Source organism: Acipenser ruthenus, chromosome 9 (assembly GCF_902713425.1).
Source record: "Acipenser ruthenus chromosome 9, fAciRut3.2 maternal haplotype, whole genome shotgun sequence".
Lineage (NCBI taxonomy): Eukaryota > Metazoa > Chordata > Actinopteri > Acipenseriformes > Acipenseridae > Acipenser > Acipenser ruthenus.
The window spans coordinates 12,770,611-12,792,929 of record NC_081197.1 but is presented as its reverse complement, the minus strand read 5'-3'; the positions used below and the strand labels follow the sequence as shown (position 1 = coordinate 12,792,929).

General features: G+C 37.8%; 3 protein-coding genes across 4 annotated transcripts; 2 read left to right on the top strand and 1 right to left on the bottom strand.

Annotated features, from left to right (window-relative positions):
* Positions 1–780: 780 nt before the first annotated feature.
* LOC117405983 (BTB/POZ domain-containing protein KCTD14) lies at positions 781–4,541 on the top strand. Its single transcript, XM_059031179.1, has 2 exons — positions 781–1,074; positions 2,767–4,541. Exons 1-2 carry the CDS (start codon positions 1,021–1,023, stop codon positions 3,436–3,438), a joined length of 726 nt encoding a protein of 241 aa, XP_058887162.1. The 5' UTR covers positions 781–1,020; the 3' UTR covers positions 3,439–4,541.
* Positions 4,542–5,819: 1,278 nt separating this feature from the next.
* On the top strand, positions 5,820–18,151 carry LOC117972775 (integrator complex subunit 4-like). Of its 2 annotated transcripts, none has more exons than XM_059031173.1 (23): positions 5,820–6,039; positions 7,011–7,208; positions 7,434–7,551; positions 8,253–8,359; positions 8,456–8,641; positions 8,724–8,774; positions 8,929–9,017; positions 9,315–9,435; positions 9,634–9,648; positions 9,998–10,172; positions 10,401–10,606; positions 11,204–11,346; positions 11,723–11,838; positions 12,087–12,220; positions 12,442–12,599; positions 13,227–13,320; positions 13,423–13,503; positions 13,679–13,809; positions 14,577–14,636; positions 14,963–15,122; positions 16,163–16,306; positions 16,616–16,736; positions 17,370–18,151. In XM_059031173.1, the coding sequence occupies exons 1-23, from the start codon at positions 5,986–5,988 to the stop codon at positions 17,555–17,557; spliced, it is 2,850 nt and encodes a 949-aa protein (XP_058887156.1). In that variant the 5' UTR covers positions 5,820–5,985; the 3' UTR covers positions 17,558–18,151. The 2 variants fall into 2 exon arrangements, with proteins under 2 accessions (XP_058887156.1, XP_058887155.1); XM_059031172.1 differs by having other exon boundaries at positions 5,822–6,039; positions 9,634–9,705; positions 17,370–18,150.
* Positions 18,152–18,827: 676 nt separating this feature from the next.
* LOC117972845 (mth938 domain-containing protein) lies at positions 18,828–21,551 on the bottom strand. The gene is made up of 4 exons (XM_034923177.2): positions 21,435–21,551; positions 20,423–20,589; positions 19,656–19,751; positions 18,828–19,167 (listed from the first exon to the last, which is right to left on the bottom strand). Exons 2-4 carry the CDS (start codon positions 20,552–20,554, stop codon positions 19,027–19,029), a joined length of 369 nt encoding a protein of 122 aa, XP_034779068.1. The 5' UTR covers positions 20,555–20,589; positions 21,435–21,551; the 3' UTR covers positions 18,828–19,026.
* Between the last annotated feature and the right edge of the window lie 768 nt (positions 21,552–22,319).

Sequence of the window (22,319 nt, the reverse complement as noted above, 5' to 3'; positions counted from 1 at the left end):
TATTTATTGTACTTAACTGACACTCACAATCTACAAGTACCATTATCGTGAATGATTAAGTGAAACATACTCATTTGTTTGACTGTGTTCCTACAGTACTGTGCAATTAAGCAATACATGATCTTCTAAAACCTGCTTCATGTATAACAAAGCAAGTGTACTCCTATTTTTTTGTGTGCCAAGGGATTTATTCTGAAAAACAAACATTTTAAATACAGTAGTCTTTAATGTAGTGTAAATTGGCACAGAAATATGTGCTATTACAGATTGTTGCCATGGATGCCAATAATATATGGAAAAAACAAAACGCCCAGACTTATCAGATTCTCATTTTATTTGCTCTCCCATTCTCTTTGGTATGTACGTTGTGTATTTAATGTGGGAATGTTAGACCAGATAATTTTGGAAGGGTAATGTATAAATATTTGAAAACGGCTGTAGAAACGGAATTTCCACAGGTGGATTTAAATATGTACAGTTTCGTGCACATCATATGAATGCAACGTTTTTAAAAACATCTGAAAAGTTTGGTAAAGGTTACGATATCTTCTCTACACAATCACTTCTGTCAGAACAGAAGGAACGATGGAGGATAAGTTATCGTTTCTTCAGTAATGTATGCAGTTTCAGATACAGAAACACCTGCCAACCGATTACACCATCAAAGTCAGTAAGTATTATCATTTATGTTCGAATTAAATCTAAACTTGCAAGACATTTTAATTTGAGAGTGTATAGGTATTTCATCCTCAATAGATGAACGTTTTCTATGACAAATTCATGAGATATTTATTTGAGTCATGAACAGTTCCAGGGCAGCTATTTAGTCAAAACGGCTTTCTGTTAAATTTTGTATTTGCATTGTGAAAATTATGCAAGGTGTGGCTTCGAACAGGAGTCCTGTTCGGAGACCACACCCGCCTGCACCTGCTTGAGCTGAGTACAGACTGCTGAAGAACACAAAAGTGTAGGTTGCAATTGCTGAGCGGGTCTGATTGTACCAGACACTAGACAAGGAGAATGAGCCTGCCAGACTACAAATCACCGGGAAAACAATCCACCACCAATCTGCAGGTAAGCAAGGATGTTTCTAACTTGTGATCTTAGTTTTAAACAGTCAAGGAAGCAAGTAGTAGTGTTTTGGGCCATATTGTTTTATTTTTTGCACTGTCCTTGTAGTACAGTACAATAAAGTATATGATTATTTCCTTACTCTGCTCACGATATTTAGTTAAACAAACTTAAGGATATAGTGAAAGGCAAGAATGTGTTAAAATCTGTAACATTGGGGATTTATTTGGTGAAAATGCGACAGGAAGAGAGAAAAAAAGAAACGTCGTTCATTAACTGTTTTTATGTTTCATGGTTCATAAGAAGAATACTGTATACTACCAAATTGTTTTGTTACGTATGAACTCTAGGATTTAGATTAACGTGGAGGAAACATGCCATACAATAGAACTATGTTTCAGAACCCTTACCGAGGAGTGAAGTCAGACGAGAAGTATTTATTTCAGAGATACGCAACTCTGGCATCTACTGGCTGCAGCCATTAATCCTTGACCTTGTGTCTTCATGTGTAAACATGTTTTAAAGCGTACTACAAAATAACCCACACCTGTACTCGGAGATTTAAAATGTAAATTATTGGTTTAGTTAAACTAGACATTGTAATAGAGATTGATATGATTTATTATGAATGATTTGAAGGTATTAGCATAAACAGGGAACATAAATACATTAAGAACATACAGTAGAGGCTAGGTTTGGTACAGGATTAGTCTTGTGGGTTATTCGTAGTGCGTTTGTCTTTTTTAAAACGTGACTACGTTTTAGCACATCCTTTCCGGTATATTTTGCATTGAAAAAACACCCTGAACTTCTTACCTATTTAAAAAGATTGTACGTGTTAGCAGTGTAACAAAAGCACCATTTGAGGCCAGGGGAGACACTCTCCTTTTCTTTTTTTACATGGATTTCTTTATTTATTTTTGCTTCCTTGAGCTACAGCATACTGTTTCCTGTGGTAGACGCAGGAGAGCATGCCTGCGTAATTCACAGACTGACAAGAAGGAATGAGGGAGGGAACCGGAGTTCCTGTAGTGAAATTGCTTTTATGGAATGTAAACAGAAACTATGGAGGAATGCATACTAGCCCCAAGAATAATTCAAACACCAATAGTATAGCCTCCTGTCTTCATAAAACGACATTCAGTCCTATATATATATATATATATATATATATATATATATATGTGTGTGTGTAGAGAGAGAGATAGATAGAATATGTTTAATCCAGTAGTCTACCTACATCTGTAGTTCCAAGCCATTACATATATTAACACATATATTATTAATACAATCTATACTGGTACCTAAAATATTATTGTTAAAACTAAGAAATATAATTAAAAACTAAAAATGTGATTGGCAAAATTGCATTGCGAGTACAAATTGGGTTTCAAGCATTACAATTTTCATTCTAGTTTAAATACTGTATTATGAATTCTTTGGAGTAAATAAATGCATGGCAAATCAGGGGCAGATCCAGACTTTCATGAAGGGGGGGGGGGGGGGGGATACTTGATACGAAACATACCGTTTAAGTAAACAATATAACGGACCCCCAGGACCCCAGCCCCCCCCCCCCCCCCCCCCCCCCCAGATCCGCCCATGCAAATGGATATTGTAAGATAAGGCATAGATCTTATTTGTTAATGTGCTGTGTTACATGTAGTGTAATATCTATATATATTTTTTTCATAGAACTCGCCCATTATAAACCTGAATGTTGGAGGTCAGATGTACTGCACGGCCCTGAGCACACTGAGAAAGTACCCCTCCTCCAAACTTGCAGAAATGTTCAGCGGGCAGTCCTCACTGAAGACTGACGCAGAGGGGCGGTACTTCATCGACCGGGATGGGACCCACTTCAAACACATCCTGGAGTTCCTTCGCAGTCAGCGCATCCCCAGCGACAGTGGACAGGAGGTGTACAAGGAGGCCCTTTTCTACAACATTGAACCCCTGGTCAAACAGCTGGAGGACTCGCCAGAAAGATTCGGGGAGATAGTCGGGAGGCAGCAGTTCCTGGCGCGGGTTCCCAACTACAGAGAGAACATTGAGGTGATCATCAGAATTGCCAGGGCAGAGGCAGTGGCCGCTCGCCAGTCCAGCGTGATCGTGTGTGTTCTCAAGACCGAGGAGGACTCCACACGTTATCACGATGCTGTTAACAGCCTGGATGGAGACAAAGAGTCAGTGGTGAGGTTCGGACCATGGAAAGCCCCACCAGCTGTTTTAGATTTGCTGGACTGTGTCAAAATGGACATTGAAGCCAGGGGCTATAACATAACATACCAACCCCATGTAACCGACAAAGGCTTCCGTTTCAAGTCGTACGATTTCTTTTATAAGTTTATATTCACCTGGTGGTAATTGTAAAATCTTAACCATGTGCAAAAAACGTTTTTGTATGTGCAGAAAATGTTCATTGACTCAGTGGAAATTGTATTTAAAAAGGATTGCACAGTTGTGATATTCAGCCAAACACCAGGTGGTGCTATGTGCTTAGTAAAAAATAATAATAATAATAATAATTAAAAAAACAAAACAGTTTAATCAAAGCTAAACAGTATCATCAGAAAGGGGAAGTGATTTTTAGGCACTATGTATGGTATTTATAAAAGTCACATGAGCACTAAACATTTATGTGTCCTATATACGGTGCTGTTTTTCACCATTTTGAAAATAAAATATGCAAATCACACGCCGTGGGCCACAGTAAAAGGTGTGACATGTGTGGGTTTTTTTTTTTTTTTTTTGTAAAAAATGTATTTCCTTTCCAAAGGCAAGACTATTCTCAATATGCCCAGGCATTAAGTTGCATATTGGAAAATTACAATATGCTGCAAAAGTTGTGTTGCATACATGTACAGTACTGATGTAAGGACAGGCATTTAGGCCACAATGAAGTACACTTTCATTATTTCATGTTCTCAGAGGAAAGCTTTAATTATTTACATACTCTGAATTATTAACCACCATTTGTGTTTAATACCCACGTGTATAATAATATATGATCACACTGTATATATTTTTGCATATCTTTATTGATGACTAACATATGTTATTGTTACAAAGATTTTATTATAAATGTTTAATTTAGTGAAACTGTGTTTTGCATTAAATTAGGTGATTCAGTGACATGTTTATTTTGGATAGAAATATCCATCTCTTACTTTTTTGTATTAATATATTTTAATAGCAGAAGACAGGAGTTTGTTATTGGATAAAATCACTGTTTGTGTAAGAAATAATGCAATGTAAATCAAATTATTAAAAAGAGATGAGAAGTTCTAATTAATAATAATAATAACAACTCTGTAAAACAAAAATGAAAAAAGACTTGATCTCCCCCCCAACTCCTGTATATGAACCCAACATGGTGTTGCATCCTTACAATGAGTCTATCCTGTTCATTCAAAATCTTTACTTTTACTATCATGATAAAACACAGTATATCCATGCAAGTGTATTTCAAGTAAAATGGCTTTGTTCATACCTCTCATTATCATAACAAAACTTTTCGTTTTGCCAGTTTCACAGCCAGTGTATATACTACTGTATAAATGCTCTTCCTAAGAGCACAGAACACCTGATCTTCACCTGAGCTTTGCATAGCCCTGGGGTCAAGTGACAATGCTGACCTATAGTCATGTGCATCACCTATGAGATTCACTTCCCATGTTGATCTTATTGTATCCTGCAAGTTGTACATTCATGGTATAATCAATGCTGTTATGCCATGCTAAAGTAGCCGACTTCCTTAATAATTACTGTGTAACTGGCACATTACTACTTGTCCCTATAATCCATACAATGGGGATTGTGCAAACCATGCTGGAAAATGAAAGAAGCCCAGTTGCATTGTGATCTGTATACTGCTGCACATTTTATTGTCACTGACTCAAGTGAAGCTGATTAATTGTTCCAGCCCACCCAGCCCCACATACTAATAATTGACCACGTGCAGCATAGAATGTATTTTACTGGGATTGTTACAAGACAATATAACTGAAAATATTTTTTATTTAAACAGGACCATGGCTGGGGAGATCCTTTCATTGCACAAATTCAAGTAATGCAATCTGATTACCTACAGTCTGTTATCCTGGGTGATCTGCCTCGAAACTGGAAGAAATATCTACCAGTGTTTCCAGATATACTAGCTAGTACATTTTACTGAACAAAAGCAGATTGCAATCTCTAGTAATTGCTGGGTATTTATGGACTATGAATTATTTTAAATGTGGTGTGCTAGATTCAGCTCCATTGTTGTGACTCTCCTTATCATTGTGAACGTCATACTGCATTTCCATCATTTTAAAGTTTTCTGAAACTATGGCACTACACAGAAGCTCTTTCCTCCATGTGGGTCTCTGGTGTTTTTTTTTGTTACTAGATGACACTATTAAGAAATTAATTAGGTGCATTTTTGTTTGGAGGTTGATACAATAATTACATGAAAAGCAACTCTGTTTAAGTACCGGGGGGGGGGGGGGGGGGGGATGCAGTTCGAGACAAAAAAATAAATAAAATAATACGGCGACCCTCATCTTTTTATATACACCCGACCACAGTACTAGTTGTGACACAAATAGTGACACTCGGGAAATATTAATAAGGTTCCATTTTAATATGTTTCAAATATGAGTCGTTTTAAACGGAAAAACGTAATACATTGTCGTGCATTTCAAACATGTAAATTTAAACTAAGTCAATTTTTGTATTTGTCAGAAGGTGTTCACTTTCACATTGTGGTAATCTGCAACGCATGCACGCTTTTGTCTTACATGAACTGTAGTTTGGCCCAACTACGGAATTTAGAGCAGACAGACCTGCCGTCCTGAGCAGAATGGAACTGTAAACGCGTTTTTCGATTCAGCTTTGTCCAGGCAACGGGTTCAGCTCGTGTCTGACCTAATGGCAGCTCATTTAAAGAAACGTGTTTACGAAGAATTCACTAAAGTTGTTCAGGTTAGTACATTTTAACACTGTGGAGAAATGTGTGTTTGATTTAACGTTTTAACAACTGGAGGAACCGACCGATGTGAAGTAGGTCACCCGCACCGATGAAGAGGTACCCACATCGGATAGTAGCTGTCTAGTAAAGTCCCCTAAAAGCCTTGGCCTAAACCGTTTCACCAGTTAGTCATTTCCGTCTATAATTAATTGTTTGGATTACAATTATTTTAATTTATTCAGATTATTACGTTGTTACATAATTGTACAGACTTTTACATACTGATGAATAATGTATTTTTTAACACTTTAATGAAAATATGCACAGCGATTATAATCTGCTTGTTATTTTTAGTATTTCAGTCTATTTGACTTTCGGCCATTTATTTACAAAGTAGAATAAACATACATTCTAATGCTTTATATGAAGCAATCAACGCCGTTGTTAGTATGGACTGGTGGTCATCCATTTCTCCCATATTGCCAGTATTGAGTGGGTGAGCGCAGTTTCGAGCCGCGTCATTAATACACTGAGTGTGTAAATAGTTTTACAACTCTGCAGTGTAAGTAATACGAAATTGATCTATATGTACACATCAGTGGTGTAAATGTTATTTTAAAATAAATAAATAAATAACATGACGTATTGGACTGATTTGAGGCGTGTTTTTTTTAAAGACCATTTTAGTTAATTAAATCAAGTTTTCACATCACAACTGTTTTCAACTCTTTTAGAGAGGGCTAGAAGTTTATTAATATTTGTCAAAGTGCTAAATGTGTACTGTTTAATGTTTATAAACACTATTCAAAAAAACAGTCCAAGTTCTGTGAACCAGGCCCACTGTATGCAGTAAACTGTGTAAAGTAATTTACTGTCATATTGGTTGCCCTGTAACCAACCACCAGCTTACTCTTTAGTAAAGAAATTACCTTGACAGAAACTTTATGTTGCAATTATATATATAATTTGATTTTCTTTGTTTCAGCAACAGCAACATGAAGAAGCCCCAGCGAAGAAGTTGCGCTTGACCAAACCCAGTAAGTCAGCTGCCCTGCACATTGACTTGTGTAAAGCCACGACACCCACAGACGCCCTTCAGTACCTGCTCCAGTTTGCCAGGAAGCCTGTGGAGCCTGAGAGTGTGGAGGGAGTGGTGCGCATTCTCTTGGAGCATTATTACAAGGTAACAGCCTAGGACGAGAGGGATTGAATATGTGCTTTACAGGATTCTGTGGTACTTTTATACTACAGTCTTTGCTTACTGTTGGTGCTGCTCCAAAAATAGTCACCCCTGTTGTTTCAGAGAGGGAATACTTCTACACTTTCAATGATGATCATTTTACCATTTGTCCAACAAAAAAAAACAAAAAACAGTGTATGCTAATTTTCTTTTTTTTATTGTTCTCAGGAAACTGATAGCTCTGTAAGACTGAAGATTGCCTCTTTGCTGGGTTTGCTTTCCAAAACACAAGGATTTTTACCCGATTGTATAGTAGATGATGCCATTAATACGCTTAATAATGAAAGTGAGTCTCTTAGTTGTTAACAAAAGACGTCTCTGAAATCACAATAGGGAGTTACAGTATTTAGTAAGTTGTAAAATCATTTACATGTTCCTCTTTAATTCAAAAATACTGTTTTCACACTGGTACTTGTGGACCCCCTGTGTCTGCTGGTTTTCATTCCAATTGAGCTCACAATTACTTAACTAGACCCTTAATTGAACTGATAATTTGCTTAATTAGACCTTTTTAAGTTTTTTTAAACTGTTGCAGATTTCAAGTTAGCTATAACATTTTATAAGTAACTTGAACTGCAACTGTTTAAGAGCTGAAAACAATAAAAAATGTCTAATTAAGCAAATTATAATTTAAATTAAGTATCTAGTTAAGTAATTGAGAGCTCAGTTGGAATGAAAACCAGCAGACACAGTGGGTCCCCAGGACTGGGGTTCAAAATCACTGCTTTAGAGCGGTGTTGAGTGCGCACTGAAGCGAGACTCGCAACCTGGTTTGTAATAAATTCCAACTGTAGCTTATCTGAGTGGGGTTTCAATTAGTCAATCGGACCCCTTCGCTAGTTACTTTCTGTGTGAGGTGAAAAATCATTTTACATTGTTTGGGCCCAGTCCAGTAATGCAATAATGCAGTTTCTTACTGTAAAATACACAATACAGACACCTCACATTTTTCTGACTTTCTGATTTATTTTTTATTACTAAATACAGAATCCCATCAGGTTATTGCTCAATTGCTGGACACTCTCCTGGCCATTGGCACACAGCTTCCAGAAAACCAGACCATTAGACTTCGGCTTGTTGAAGTGGCTTGCAGGGTAGGTATTAGCATGCAGTTTATCATGGTTTCTATGAATAATGGGTGGTTTAATACAATGTGTGTGTATTGTAATGTGATTTTGTGTCTTCTGTAGCACCTTACAGATACATCGTTTGGAGTGAGGAATAAATGCCTGCAGCTGTTGGGCTGCCTTGGGTCTGTAGATAAACCTGTCTCCAAAGAGTTAGAGAGTATGGTATTAAAGGACGTCCAGAAAATAATCGGCGATTACTTCAACGATCAGGATCCGCGTGTACGGACGGCAGCAATCAAAGCAATGGTACGATGATTCCATTTTGTAAATGAGTCAATCACAATTGAAGGGCTTTATGATCGGTTCATCTGTTTTTGTCTTCCTCCAGCTGCAGTTACATGAACGGGGAATGAAGCTACAGCAGACAATTTACAGTCAGGTAATGTCTTGTTTTTAGTATTAAAACCTGGTTTTGTAATTTCACGCTGCATACAAAGCATATGCATAAATGGTATTTAAAAGAAAGGAAAAAAGAATATGCTGGTCTGTTGATCCGTATTTTTTTTGAACACATTGTTCTTGTATCTTTCCAGGCCTGTAAACTGCTGTCGGATGACTATGAACAAGTGCGATCTGCCGCTGTGCAGATGGTGTGGGTTCTCAGCCAGCTCTATCCAGAAAGGTAATGCCTTTCTACAAATACAAGCATGTATAAAACACATTGTTAGGGACATGATGATATTTACATGTTACTGTACATGATACATATCTGTCACACTTAGTTTTACATGTCTCAAATGGTCCGTAAAGGGTTCAATTGTGATTAAAACCTGCTAAGGACATTATTGAATCAGAATCTGAGTTACATGGAGGCTCCAATATCTTGTCTGTAGCTAAATTAATACATACAAACTAATACTGTTAGCCACATACTCCTCTGGGTCTTCTGCTGTAACATCCTATTTGTTTTCTTGTTCAGCATTGTCCCTATTCCTTCCTCCAATGAAGAGATACGATTGGTCGATGATGCATTTGGCAAAATTTCCCACATGGTCAGTGATGGGTCATGGGTAGTCAGAGTGCAGGCAGCTAAACTCTTGGTAAGTCTCCTATTTAAACTTTCTTTTCAAACATTTAGGTTCAGGTAACTCTGTTAAGATATTTGCATGTACCGGATCTCTTCTGTATGCTATTGGAAGAGAAATATTGGCCAGCCTTTTACAGGACTATTGAAGCATCAGGTTTAGCTGAAGTACTGTTTAATAACGGCTGTGTCTGTCTGTCTTTCTCTGTTTCAGGGCTCTATGCATCAAGTGAGTGCACACTTTCTGGAGCAAACATTGGACAAGAAGCTAATGTCTGATCTCAGGGTATACTAGATGTTTGTATTTTCTCCCTTTTCTATTTAGAAATACAGTATATATTGTTTGTATCAGTTATTGTTTTAAATAAAAACTAACAAAGTTTCATAAGATACTGATAAGTCGAACATGGTTCGATTTTTCACTTGACTGCAGAGTCCAACAGCATTAGCAAAGATTGTTTGAGTGTGTGAAACCTTTTTATACTAAAATTAATGTGGAGTTTCTTTCTTTTAAAAGGAATTATGCAATTGAAATCTGTGAAAAATCCCAAATCTATGACACTGATTTCTTTACACAGAGAAAGCGAACCGCTCACGAAAGAGCCAAAGAGCTCTACAGCTCAGGGGAATTCTCCTCAGGACGGAAGTGGGCAGATGATGCCCCCAAGGAGAAAGTGGACACGTACGCTGTCAACCTGATTGACTCGGGAGCTTGTGGAGCTTTTGTGCATGGCCTGGAGGATGAGATGTTTGGTAGATCTTTTTTGGTTTTGTTTTGTTTCATTAGTTTCTGTGGCCCGCAATCTAACAGTCACTGTGTGTTTTTATTTTTTATCAGAGCAGCACTTTGAGCTGCTGGATACTGGTTTTTATATGTCCTGTCAAGGATTTAGATAATTAAAAAACCCTGTGGTTGTTTTTATTAAATGGCCTTCTCCCAGATATCTACTGGAATTCAGTGCAGTGTATTTCTCTCCGCAGAGGTGCGTATCGCTGCGGTGGAGGCTCTGTGCACGCTGGCCCAGTCCTCTTCATCGTTTGCAGAGAAGTGCCTTGATTTCCTGGTGGACATGTTCAATGATGAGATTGAGGAGGTGCGGCTGCAGTCTATCCACGTCTTGCGTCAGATCTCCAACAACATCACCCTGCGCGAGGACCAGCTCGACACCGTGCTCGCTGTGCTGGAGGTATACGGTCTCTCTAAATGAGGAGTACAATGGCTTATACGAGATAGCATTGAATAATAATAATAAGACAAAAAAGTGTGGTTGTCCTTCTAGTCTTTATGCTTAAGTTTTAAACCGTTTCCTGTGCTCCAAATTAAACAGTCTGTATGTTTTGTTTGAATCTTCGTAGTGGGGGACTTCCTCAATGTGCTATCGTGTTGCATGAAATAAACATCCTCTGTAATTGTTGTGATTCTGGGCTGCAACGTCTTATCTTGCCAGAATAACATTACTAACCCTTGTAGAAAGCACAATTAAATTGGTTCCCTGGAGGTTTTTGGGTTGTCTTTTAATCTCTTCATTCTGTTTTGTCACAATTTCAATGGATCTAGGGTAAAACCTACAAGACAGTCAAGTAGAAAAACGTTTCGTCCACTGATGAAGGCACTAGCTGAAATGTCTATTTGACATATCGTTTCTTATAGTTTTTACCTTTGGAAGTATGAAAGCTCTTAGAAGGCAGAGGATTGTAACCCAAATGGTTTGTTATGAAGTTATTGATTCTTCGGTCCCACCCAGAAACCTGAAACTTATCATTGCTACCTCTTTCCCAATTAGGACTCTTCTCGTGATATTCGAGAGGCCTTGCACGAGCTCCTGTGCTACACCAACGTTTCCACGAAAGAATGCATTCAGCTGGCTCTCGTGGAGCTGCTGAAGAACCTGACCAAGTACCCAACTGACCGTAACTCTGTCTGGAAGTGAGTTTACTTTATTACCAGCAGAGCCGCAGAAACTTGGACATAAAATGTTTAACTTCCCTAGTGTAGCTGTTTACCACAAACCATTCCCCCACCTAAGTGTTTTATAGCACTGCAAAACAACCTCTCAAGATGTTAAATTACCTATAGTTCAACCCACAGTAGTGCAAAGCGCTGTCATGTTTTCTAATTTGGTTTTTGCATCACACTTTGCCAACTGCTGCATTCAGGCATATTATGGTCAAAGCTTTTCTCACTTTCAATATAAACAAAACAAAGCCCTGCTGATGTAAGCCTAAAGAAACGTATTGACTGCAGTATAGTGTTCTCTTTGTCATTTGATTGTCCATTGTCTCTCGCCTGCTTCAACCAACAGGTGCCTGAAGTTTCTGGGGGCCAGGCACCCTACCCTTGTTCTGCCTCTGGTCCCAGAGCTCCTGAGTACACACCCGTACTTTGATACACCCGAACCAGATATGGATGATCCTGCTTGTATCCTTGCACACAACAGTGTTTTTCATTGTTTTTCAGTTGTATAACACAATTTTTCCATGACTTTCCTTATTTTTTTTATTTTCATGGTTGGATAAATATAAATATTATTATATGAAATAACAAATTTTTACATTAAAAAAAAATGGGTACCAATGATTTTATTTAAATATTTAGGTAAACAGAAAAAAACATAATTGACAAAACTTTAGTGCCTGTTCTGTATTTCCTTACAGTTTGATTATCAGATATTGCTGTGCTGGTTTTGGTGTTCAACGCTGCAAAATCGTGTCCTACAATGTCCGCACTTTTTTCAGACCACACGTTTAGGCATTATGCTTATCTAAGAGACAGTCTCTCACACCTGGTTCCACCATTACGGGTAAGAAAAAGATGAATTTCCTAAAGGGGAAATGATATGTCATAACCTTTTATTTCCTTTCACTGTAGCAACTAATCTCACTAAATAATAAGACAATTGGGTTACACTGCCTCCTACGTTTCTGGGACATGGGATCCAGTAAAGCTAATAAAGTTATTCTGGTACTGTGTTGACCAATGTATGTTTAAAGCGCTGATGGATTTTGTTTGTCTCCTGCTCAGTTACCGGGCAGGAAGCTGGTGTCTGTGTCAGATTCCTCTGGTATGGCGTCTAGCGAGGAGTCATCCCAGCAGTTCCTCCGGCAGAGCCTGGAAAGAGTCTACACCATCCAGCACCTGGAGGCACAGGGGGCACAGGAACTGCTTGAGTTCACCATCCGGTAAGAGGCTGCCGGTTAACACTGCAGTGTCCCAGAATCACGTTCAGCTAAAAAAAATCATTCCCTGTTGCCTCTTCAGCCTTCCATAGCCTAGCCTTTCATCTTCCCAGAACGCGGATCTAACTAGCTTTTTTACATTATGCAAGAATAGTTTTAGCTGCAGAGACATGCTATAGAGAATTACACACAGATAATAAAAAACAATGCTTTCAGTACCCAGATTCACCAACAAAATTATTTTAAGTGAAGATGTATGTATTAAATGGTGGGGATAGAGTTTAGTTCAAATCAAGTAGTTCTAGTACAGATTAAAACACTGGGGACAGGTAACCTATACTGATGGCCCAGTATTTCTACATTGCCCATCTAAATGGAGATTTTACTGGATGTTCATTCTTGGTTAAACATTTAATCCACTCCGGGGGAAATTTTTAAACTTCATTGTGTTTCATGGGACAGAGTATCTCGGGACACTAGCCCCAAAAGTCATTATTCTCAGTACTAGTGGAGTACTGAAATGAAGGTAACAGAACTTTGTGAAATTATATTAAAAAAAAAAAAAAAAGTTGATCACTGACCTTGTGTTCAGTAGTTTGTTACCCCCTTGTACCCTTCCATTCCACAAAGCGATCTGCAGAGGCTGGGGGAGCTGCAGCCAGAGCTGGCCGGAGCAGCTGACTTTTCTGCAACATACCTTCGCTGCCAGTTATTGCTGATGAAGGTCAGTAACTGTGCTAAATGAAGGAGAGAGTTTCTTTTTGTTGTGAATAAGCAAATTATAAACCGAAATACAACTGAATCAGTGAACTGTGGATTATTCCAGGGCCTGCAAGAGAAGCTGTGGAACGTTGCTGCCCCACTATACTTGAAACAGAACGCAATGGCGTCTGCAGCAGCTCGGCAGGTAAGAGTAGAACTTCTGCCCCTAGGTGTGAATAGCCTGTGGGTATAACAAAGCATATAGAGAGATTGTTTGACCCAGAAAACCTAGCATCTTCCAAATCTTGTCACTGTGTGTGTGTTTCTTTTTTTCTTGAATTATTCAAATAAAAGAATTTGAAATGTGTGTTTTATTTTAGATTTTGGAGGAGACCTACAAGCTGGAGTTCCTGTACAGTGGGCTAGAAACCCGACAAGTGGCCATTGTTCACCATGTGAGACTGCAGGCCAAGGCACTACAGCTGGTCCTCAACGCTCGCACCAGTCGAGGGCAAGTGCCACTCCTTTTTAAGCCTTTATTGCCATTCCATTTAACTGGATCTTGGATCTGCTCCTGACAGATCCACCAGGACTATGAATTGGATGGAGTTTATTATTGTTATATCTTATTATTCAGTTAGGGCAGGAGTGTGGAGTAGTGGTTAGGGCTCTGGACTCTTGATCGGAGGGTCGTGGGTTCAATCCCAGGTGGGGGACACTGCTGCTGTACCCTTGAGCAAGGTACTTTATCTAGATTGCTCCAGTAAAAACCCAACTGTATAAATGGGTAATTGTATGTAAACATAATGTGTAAAAAAAACAATGTAATTGTATGTAAAAATAATGTGATACCTTGTAACAATTGTAAGTCCCCCTGGATAATGGCGTCTGCTAAGAAATAAATAAAAATAAATTCAGGGTTTATTACTTAATCATTAGCTGCTAGACAATTGGTCGCAGAAACAGTTCATTTCTCAAGCTGAAGGCTCAGGAATTTAACAAAAGACAAGATCAGTAATCTAGGAGGTAAATCCTGATGCACAGGGTATACTTTTAACTTCATGTCGATACAAAGAGAAATGTGCCTTGGCAGGATTAGCCAGGATGTCTAACCACTTTTGTTAGGTCAGTAATTTTTTTCCCCCCCAATAATAATGTGATAAATCCTGAAATGTGTGTTTGGATACAACAGTACTAGATTCTTTATCTGACTAGAGGTTTTTGTTAAGTTATCATTTAAAACAGAGATGAAAATTGATATTTTCCTTTCCTAAGCAGAGTGGAACCTCTCTTGAGTATTTGTGAAAAGTTTCTTCAAGAAGTGGATGCTTTTCAGAGGTATTTGTAAACTCAAAATTCTCCCATTTTATTAAGTTCTATCCCAAAGCAAAGCATGATGGTAGTACTGATAAACCTGTTTCATGATAGTTTGATTTAGTTATTTTCCTAAACCATTTAGTGGTATAGCTACTGCTTTTCTGTTTAAAACTATCCAATTTGGAAACAAAATGAGACCCTGACTACACAGCTATATATATATATATAGGAATATGGGTGGAAGTCTGGGTGGAAACTGTCTTCTATATTTTGTAATTGCTGGAATTAGAACTACACATAACTAGAAATGTAGTAAGGAATGACAAATGCACCTTTCCAACCCGCAGGTGCTTTGTGGCAGAGCTCACCCACTTCCAGGACAGTTTTGTTGAGAAGCTGCTTGAACTTATGCCCAGGCTTTTGGCCTGCAAGCCCCTCGACCTGGTAAAGATCCTGCAGACAACCCTGAGACAAAGCGGCTTTCTGCACCTCAGACTGCCTGAACAGGTCTGTTTCTGGCTTTGTGTTCAGGAGTTACTTTTAAATATACAGTAGATAATTACATCTACAGCTATAGCCAAATGTTTTGCATCACCTAAAATTTTAGGATTGAGACACATAAATAAATAAAGAAACATAACAATGTGAACATAATTTAGATATTTTATTTAACATCATGTAATCAAAGAAACTACAAAATAAATTGCAAAAGACTACCAGAAGTCATCATAGCAGTACAGTATTTCATGTTAGATTTTGAAATGTCACATGTTTAAATTTTAGTCAGTTTTACATTGTGTGGAAAACTACAAAGCGGTATGTAATTCAGTATGTTAACGTCCATTATGCAGCAGGTTTCATTCGACTTTATGAAGCAAAATTAGTTAATTCTATAGGGTGATGCAAAACTTTTGGCCATAGCTGTATTACAGTTTTTGCACTTACAATGTCCTGCCAACATGCAAGTAAACATTTCAATCTAAACAAAAACTAATCATCAGCGAAAAGTGATTTTAGCTATAATTCGATGAAGGCACCAACTAACAAGATTACTGGTGCTTCTACAGTCTCTCTGGGTAGTACTGAAAGATAGCTTGCACTGTTCGTCTCGGCTGTGCACTTCCAAGCTGTTTTAAGTTAAAACTCCCACGTGAGTCTTCCTTAAAAATATCCCATGGCTCAGTGCCTATAAAGCTTAATTTCCAACTCGTCTTACCAAGGTTTGCTCCTCTGCTTTTTTAGGTCTGCAGTATTCACTCCAGCACAATAAGGTTTGGCAACTGTGGCTATACAGGAAGTAAAGGATAAACCACATACACTGGATAGGATCAAGATTCTGAAACAACTGTTTTAAGAAATTGAGTTTATTGTTAATTCCTATATTTTCCATATTTTAAAAATGCAATCTGCATGTAGAAGAGCAGTATTTTAGAGACAAAAGCAGTGGATCGAAGAACTTAATGGTAGCTATTTTGTCCAGTTTATTGAGATTCAGTGTCTGGATTGGTGCTTGATGTTGTTAAAATGCTCTTTCTTGTCTTTTTAAGCTCCACAGAGCAACAGCAACTATCATTGAACCTACAGGAGAGTCTGATAACCCCTTGAGGTTTACCTCAGGGTTAGTTGTGGCCCTGGACGTTGATGCAACACTGGAACATGTGCAAGATCCACAGAATAGTGTGAAGGTTCAGGTATGTGCATCGTAGTGTAATGACAGTTTCTGAACCAAAATTATCTAATTAGGTAGTACATGATATGCCATTATAGATGATTGTACCCGGAATAATGAAGATTATTACAATTGTTATACTTTGCTTTGGGGAATTTCTCAACAGAATGTTATCAGTTTAGCAATTTTAATGGAATGTACAAGACATAGGAAGCCCTTTACGGTTAAACTGATGTGCAGTGTGGAGTCCAAATAAATGGAACTTGGCTACTGTACTAATTAAGTTTTCTTTGTGAACTAACACTTTTAATTGGGTTTGCTTTCCCTGCAGGTGGTTTATCCAGATGGACAGGCGCATATAATCCACCCCAGACCTGGTGATTTCAGGAACCCTGGTCCAGGAAGGCACAGATTGATCACTCAGGTGTACCTTTCACATTCTGCTTGGACAGGTATGAGATGGACTAGAACATTATTATATTAGTGGATCCCATTTTACCCTTCAACTTAAACTAGTCTGTGGTAGATAGGAGCAACATTGTATTGAGGTTAGAGATTCTAAAAAAAATGAAAGTGTAGCCGGAAATGTCTTTTCCCTTTTAAGGTATTAGTGTTATTTTTTCTAAGCAGATACATTATTTTATTATGATTGTTTTGGTTAAATGTTCAGGATGAAACCACACGGGGTGGCAAAGCTTTTTGTTTGGTACCTGGGTCAGTGAAAGATAAAAATTAGAATTTTCTGCACATCTCTTGTCAAGATTAATAAACTGGTAACCTTGCAGACGTTGATGAATTAGCCTGCATTGCCACCAAGGCCTGATGTAAATACTGTGCTGTCGGCTAAAATGAACTCCCATTAAAGACAACAGTTGGCCACTGGGTAATATGTGCAAATCCCATTTGAAGTACAGGGAATTTAATTTCAGTCTTAATTTCTTAGTTGTTTTACAGTCTTACATAAAACATATTACACGGATGAAGACGTTGCCAGAAATGTTTGTCTACTTCACTTGCTATAAAACATAACCTTTTTTATAATTTGAGTGTATTGACCAACGTATCCTACCCTACTTCCTTTCCAGAGCCTTGTCAGATAGAAGTAAGGCTGCTTCTCGCTTACAGTTCTAGTAAAAGCCGAACTTCCATCCTCAAACCAGCCTGGAATGAAAGCACAGATGGCCTCCCAGCCACAGAAAATTCCATTGAGGGAACCATTCCCTTTAGCAAGTCAGTCAAAGTGTTCATAATGCCCAAACCAACCAGACGCTGACCTGCTGGACCTCAATAAATCGATCCTTGTTAACCAAGTGGATTCAGATTGTATGTAGATATATTACCTATGTATATCTGTAAAACTTTCCTGTTCATTTTTTCATTGGCTACCCCCGATATCTTTGTAATACAGCGCCAAAACTGTAAATGTGTACACCTGAAATTCAGATTTATACTAGTAACTTAACCTAATATTTTCACTTTTCGTGTATTATTATGATCAAAGTATAATCTGTGCTCTGTACATTAAGAAATGCATTCAATAAAAAAACATTTGATATGAGACTAGAAAGTAAGTCAATTTTAAAGTGAAGAAATTGTTTACATACTATTGGATCACACCATATTAGCACTATAGATTTAGGAAGTCATGGGTTTGGTATTTTTGTTATTGGCTAATTCTGTGCTCGTTATTTATTTATTTTTTTTAGTTGTGATACAGTTAACACTGTAATAAGTAGTTACAGAATTACTTTTGGGTGTAAACATTTTCAACCCCTGGATTATTGCATAAACCAGTTCTGGCAATATAAAAACATACATTAAAATATTTTAGCTTTGTAAAATAATCGTTTTTCTAAATAAACATTCCGTATGAAAAAACCTGCCGACTCCCCCTTTTTTATGTTTTATCAAAGCAATTCTAGAACACAAATTAGAGGTCATTGCTGTCTGGTAGTTCACCACGGTGGAAAGGTAAGAATTGTAGGTGAGGACACGTATGGACAAGGTCAACTAACAACATAATGACCTAATGATGTTATTTTAAGCATATATCATTAAATTACAGATGTTTACCTTTTCAATATCTAGCTTTTCTGTTTTCATTTTTTGTTAAACCTAGATGTTCAGTGGCAACTTACTGCATGATAGTGCCCTCCAATGGAGCTTCTTGATTGGTGGATGAAAGTTAAATGGTTTCCAATAATTATTTTAACTGCGTACCTATGTGCACACCTTTTTTGGACCACTTGTTTGAATACTACCTACAGAAACCTATACTTGTAACAGCCACACATAACAATCATGGAGAATGACAAGAGTGAGGTATGGGAGGGCTTTAAATTATCCCACAACATTTGCCCAGTAGAATTCTATTGAGAAACTGTACATATCTGCCTGCCGCATAAATAACTGCAAAAAAATAAAACAGCAGCAGTTTTCCTTGGGCTTTTATATATTTTAATCCTCCATATAGCTTTGATAGTTAATGACATCTTTAAAGTGCAGCTGCTCAATCAGTAAGAGCCAATACACCATGCCAGAAAGAAGGTAGAACAAGGTTTTTATTGTTTCCGTTAACTGCTTCTAGAATAGCTCTTTTTGACTACTTGACTTTCTGCAACATCAGGCATTTTGTGCTTGCTGTATCGCATATATTTGAGTTATACAATTTGACAGTAATTGGCTTGAGGCTGTTTTCACTGTCATCTCTGCAAGAATGTGGTTGACATGTGTCCAGCTGCCTCAGCAAGTTGAGTGGAAGACCCCTCCAACTTTACTTCCTTGGCCAGCCAGTGTGTTGTACTCTCTGACCGCCTTCTCTGTCTGGAACACCTTCACGTCCACTCCTTGCTTCTTTATGTAATCCAGTGTAGTTGAAGGAACCTATAGAGACATGACACACAATTACTAGCTCATTAACAGTGAAATGGTTATAAAATTAGATAAATGGTTTTAGCATGACGCTTGTGTCAACATTGGAATAATATTTTCATATTAAAAATAAGACAACTACTGTTACGTATACCTTAACCCACCCTGATAAAGTTGTTAGTTTTCTTTCATAGTTCTTAAATTGAAAAATGAAGGTATTAGTTACTCCATTCTACCATTCTCACAAACCACAACACAACAGAGCTATTCCCAGTTCAAAGCTACATTTGCTTTTGCATATGAGTCTGTTGTGTTGTCTGGCTTGCGTGTCTGCTTTTACAATCACCATCTAGTAATAAACGCAGATAAAACATGACCGAAACTTCCAGAAATGGGAGAACATAGTTTTCCAGATTCTGCTTTGCCTCAACCCACAACTGCACTACATGATCCTGAAACTCTACAATGCTGTTATTTCACTTTCTCAAAGCGTTTCGTACCTGTAAGGCCTCGTTCATCCCACGCCCAATCACCAAGGTCTCCACCCCTTTCTTCAATACCTCTTCCAAGTCAGCAGGCTGAACACCAGGGTGATGCTGTGAGGACCAGAATATGTATTACAACTCACCTCCCTACTCTACCTTATTAGTGTAAACCATGTGAACACCAAATAGTAATAGGTCTAGTCCGTGTGGGACCACAAACAATGCCTTGAAAATTATATCCACATCTGTATGATGCACTTTAGCTACTGAGCCAAAAGAACAACACCCTTAAGTCAAATTTCTAGCATGACCTTTACTGTACATGTAGTGTCAGCGTGACTGACATACAGACTGGTGCCTTCATATATCCCCAGGTTCTGATAAAGAATGCTCTGGTAAAGAATATTGTTACCAAGTTTAATAACAATTGAAAAAGTGGTTCTTGTACTAATGCAATTGTGTTACACAGGCTCTGGGTAACAGGAATGTTCTTAATGAGTTCCATCGTGACTGGGTAAGTTGTTCTCTAGATATATGTAATACTATGTATAAAGTAAAAATGTAACACACTTGTAAGTATGTTTGTGCAGAGTCTCTATATCTTTGCAAGGAAATGACACAGTAAGTTTATTTGCACTACTGCAAGATGTTTTCACAAACGTGATCACAAACATGAATGTGGTTTTGTTTTTTAAAGCCTTGGTTATCATCCCATTAATGCCAAGCACTGTATGAGAGACTTCAGGTTTTCGGGCGTGTTGTAACTCCTGTGCGACTCTTACATCAGTGCCAGTTTCTCTCCAGTCCCAAGCACGACTCCCTCCGGGCCACACTTTGCAGTCTTTGTAGGAAGCTGGACATCCTTTCACCTTCATGTGACCCCATGACAGGGATGCGATCTCTGGTGATGACATCTTGCTCGCTGTCGCTGATCACATGAGAAACAACCCTGAAATAGTCACAATTATAGAATGCCTTTCAATCAGGTATGCTTGCCAGCTTGTTAACAGTGTGCAATCAAACCTGGACCTCTCAGATCAGATGACCACCTAACGTCAAGATAGATAACCTTTATACTTAAAGAAGTGATAACCGACGCTCTGTCTAAACTTCTAATAATAACGTTGACATTAGGAACATTATCAGTGGGCTCTCTTCAGTTATGTGAATTGTGTTTTTGTTCTTTCTTTAAAATATACAAATACAGAGCTATAACTGATAGATTTCATTTCATGTAAAAATAATAATAATAATAATTAAAACTTTGATTTTAACTTCCTTAGGAAATGTGTTGCCCGCTTATAAACCGCTAAAAATGTTTGCGTATAATCAGTCTCCACTTCAAAGGTGTTTTGTGTACGTTTACATCATCTTTTTTTTAAGCACAATCTCGTAATGACAGAATTTCCTTTTTTCCATATATATGTATATATATATCATGAACTTAAAAGTTGTTTAAAATTTGTTAAAATACCTCTCTTTAAAAGTTACATTTCTGTTTGAGATAAAAATAAATAAAAAAGGTTACCCTACAAACTTAATTTACCATAGTTAAAAGTGTACAGTAAGTACAAGTTTATATTCAGTCACAAACTGTCACTTTTGTCCACTCACGACGCAGAATACCAACAAGCAGCCGTGGCAGTGCGGTATTCTCCATTTCTGAGACCTGCAGTGCACATAAATACTTGACAAAACGCGCGTCTGTATCAACTACTATACCTAATGGCACACACGTAGAATTTTTAAAGCGAAATAATGTATGACGACACTATTTTTTACTGCAATGCATACCCTTCTCGCGTTTTCCGTCTCGATCCACTGACAACAAATCCCTCCTCTAACTCTGCCCACCTTTTTTAAGACTTAATATTCTATATCCGCCAGGCTGTGACCCGCCCACTTTTAGAACCGCCCACCTTCACGTTTCCAAGAGGTGTACTAATCAAAGTTAATTTATTTTTGATGCATTTGCAGTTTTATAGCCAATCTTGATTTAACTTTTTTTTACAGCTTTAATGTAGAGAGCCATGTCATTTTTAAAAGTTATATCTAACGGCATTCAGGTAATTTACTCTTATGTATAAAGAACTTAGCTAATAAAGTAATAACATTAACAGTTAGTAAAACGTCTTTGTTTTATCCAGAGTTAAAGTACCATACTATGTCACCACAGGATAAGGCTGGTAGGTTTGGAATTTTGAACGACAGCCAGCTGTGGACGACAACCCAACAGGATCTTGTGTATGTACAATAGTAAAATAGATGGCCAGGATCTTTAACATTGTTTTACAGAAGGCACAACGGCTGTAATCAATATCCCATCTTTTACTTTTGGAGGAATTGGGAGAGTTAAATACCTTGTATTTAACTATATAAGTTTGTTATAAAATGATATCAGCATCAAACAGTTTGAAAAAAAAAGCATATGCTGCTTAGTTCATAGAGTGAAACAGTGGCAAGAAGATTTCAAGTTTGTGTGCCTGCAGCTGAAACTACCCAGGGAATGTAACCCAACTGTATAACCAATAATGTTTAGTTTCTGAGTGCATAGAAAAGTAAACTATGAAAGAATTTAGTTTAACAGTTAGCCCGATATTATATTACATACCTGTATACAATTCAATAAGACTGGGAGCATGCAGCTTTAAATGCACTAATTTATTAACATCCAAATCT

What these genes read in the sequence shown, in the direction of transcription:
- LOC117405983 (XM_059031179.1), top strand. Translation starts at nt 1,021, where the DNA reads ATGAGCCTGCCAGACTACAAATCACCGGGAAAACAATCCACCACCAAT. An exon ending in AATCCACCACCAATCTGCAG is followed by an intron (nt 1,075 to 2,766) that starts GTAAGCAAGGAT and finishes TTTTTTTCATAG; the next exon opens with AACTCGCCCATTATAAACCT.
- LOC117972775 (XM_059031172.1), top strand. Translation starts at nt 5,986, where the DNA reads ATGGCAGCTCATTTAAAGAAACGTGTTTACGAAGAATTCACTAAAGTT. An exon ending in AGCAGACAATTTACAGTCAG is followed by an intron (nt 8,775 to 8,928) that starts GTAATGTCTTGT and finishes GTATCTTTCCAG; the next exon opens with GCCTGTAAACTGCTGTCGGA. An exon ending in GAAGTGGATGCTTTTCAGAG is followed by an intron (nt 14,637 to 14,962) that starts GTATTTGTAAAC and finishes TCCAACCCGCAG; the next exon opens with GTGCTTTGTGGCAGAGCTCA.
- LOC117972845 (XM_034923177.2), bottom strand. Translation starts at nt 20,554, where the DNA reads ATGTCATCACCAGAGATCGCATCCCTGTCATGGGGTCACATGAAGGTG. An exon ending in GGAGAGAAACTGGCACTGAT is followed by an intron (nt 19,752 to 20,422) that starts GTAAGAGTCGCA and finishes TGGTCCTCACAG; the next exon opens with CATCACCCTGGTGTTCAGCC. An exon ending in GGATGAACGAGGCCTTACAG is followed by an intron (nt 19,168 to 19,655) that starts GTACGAAACGCT and finishes ATGTCTCTATAG; the next exon opens with GTTCCTTCAACTACACTGGA.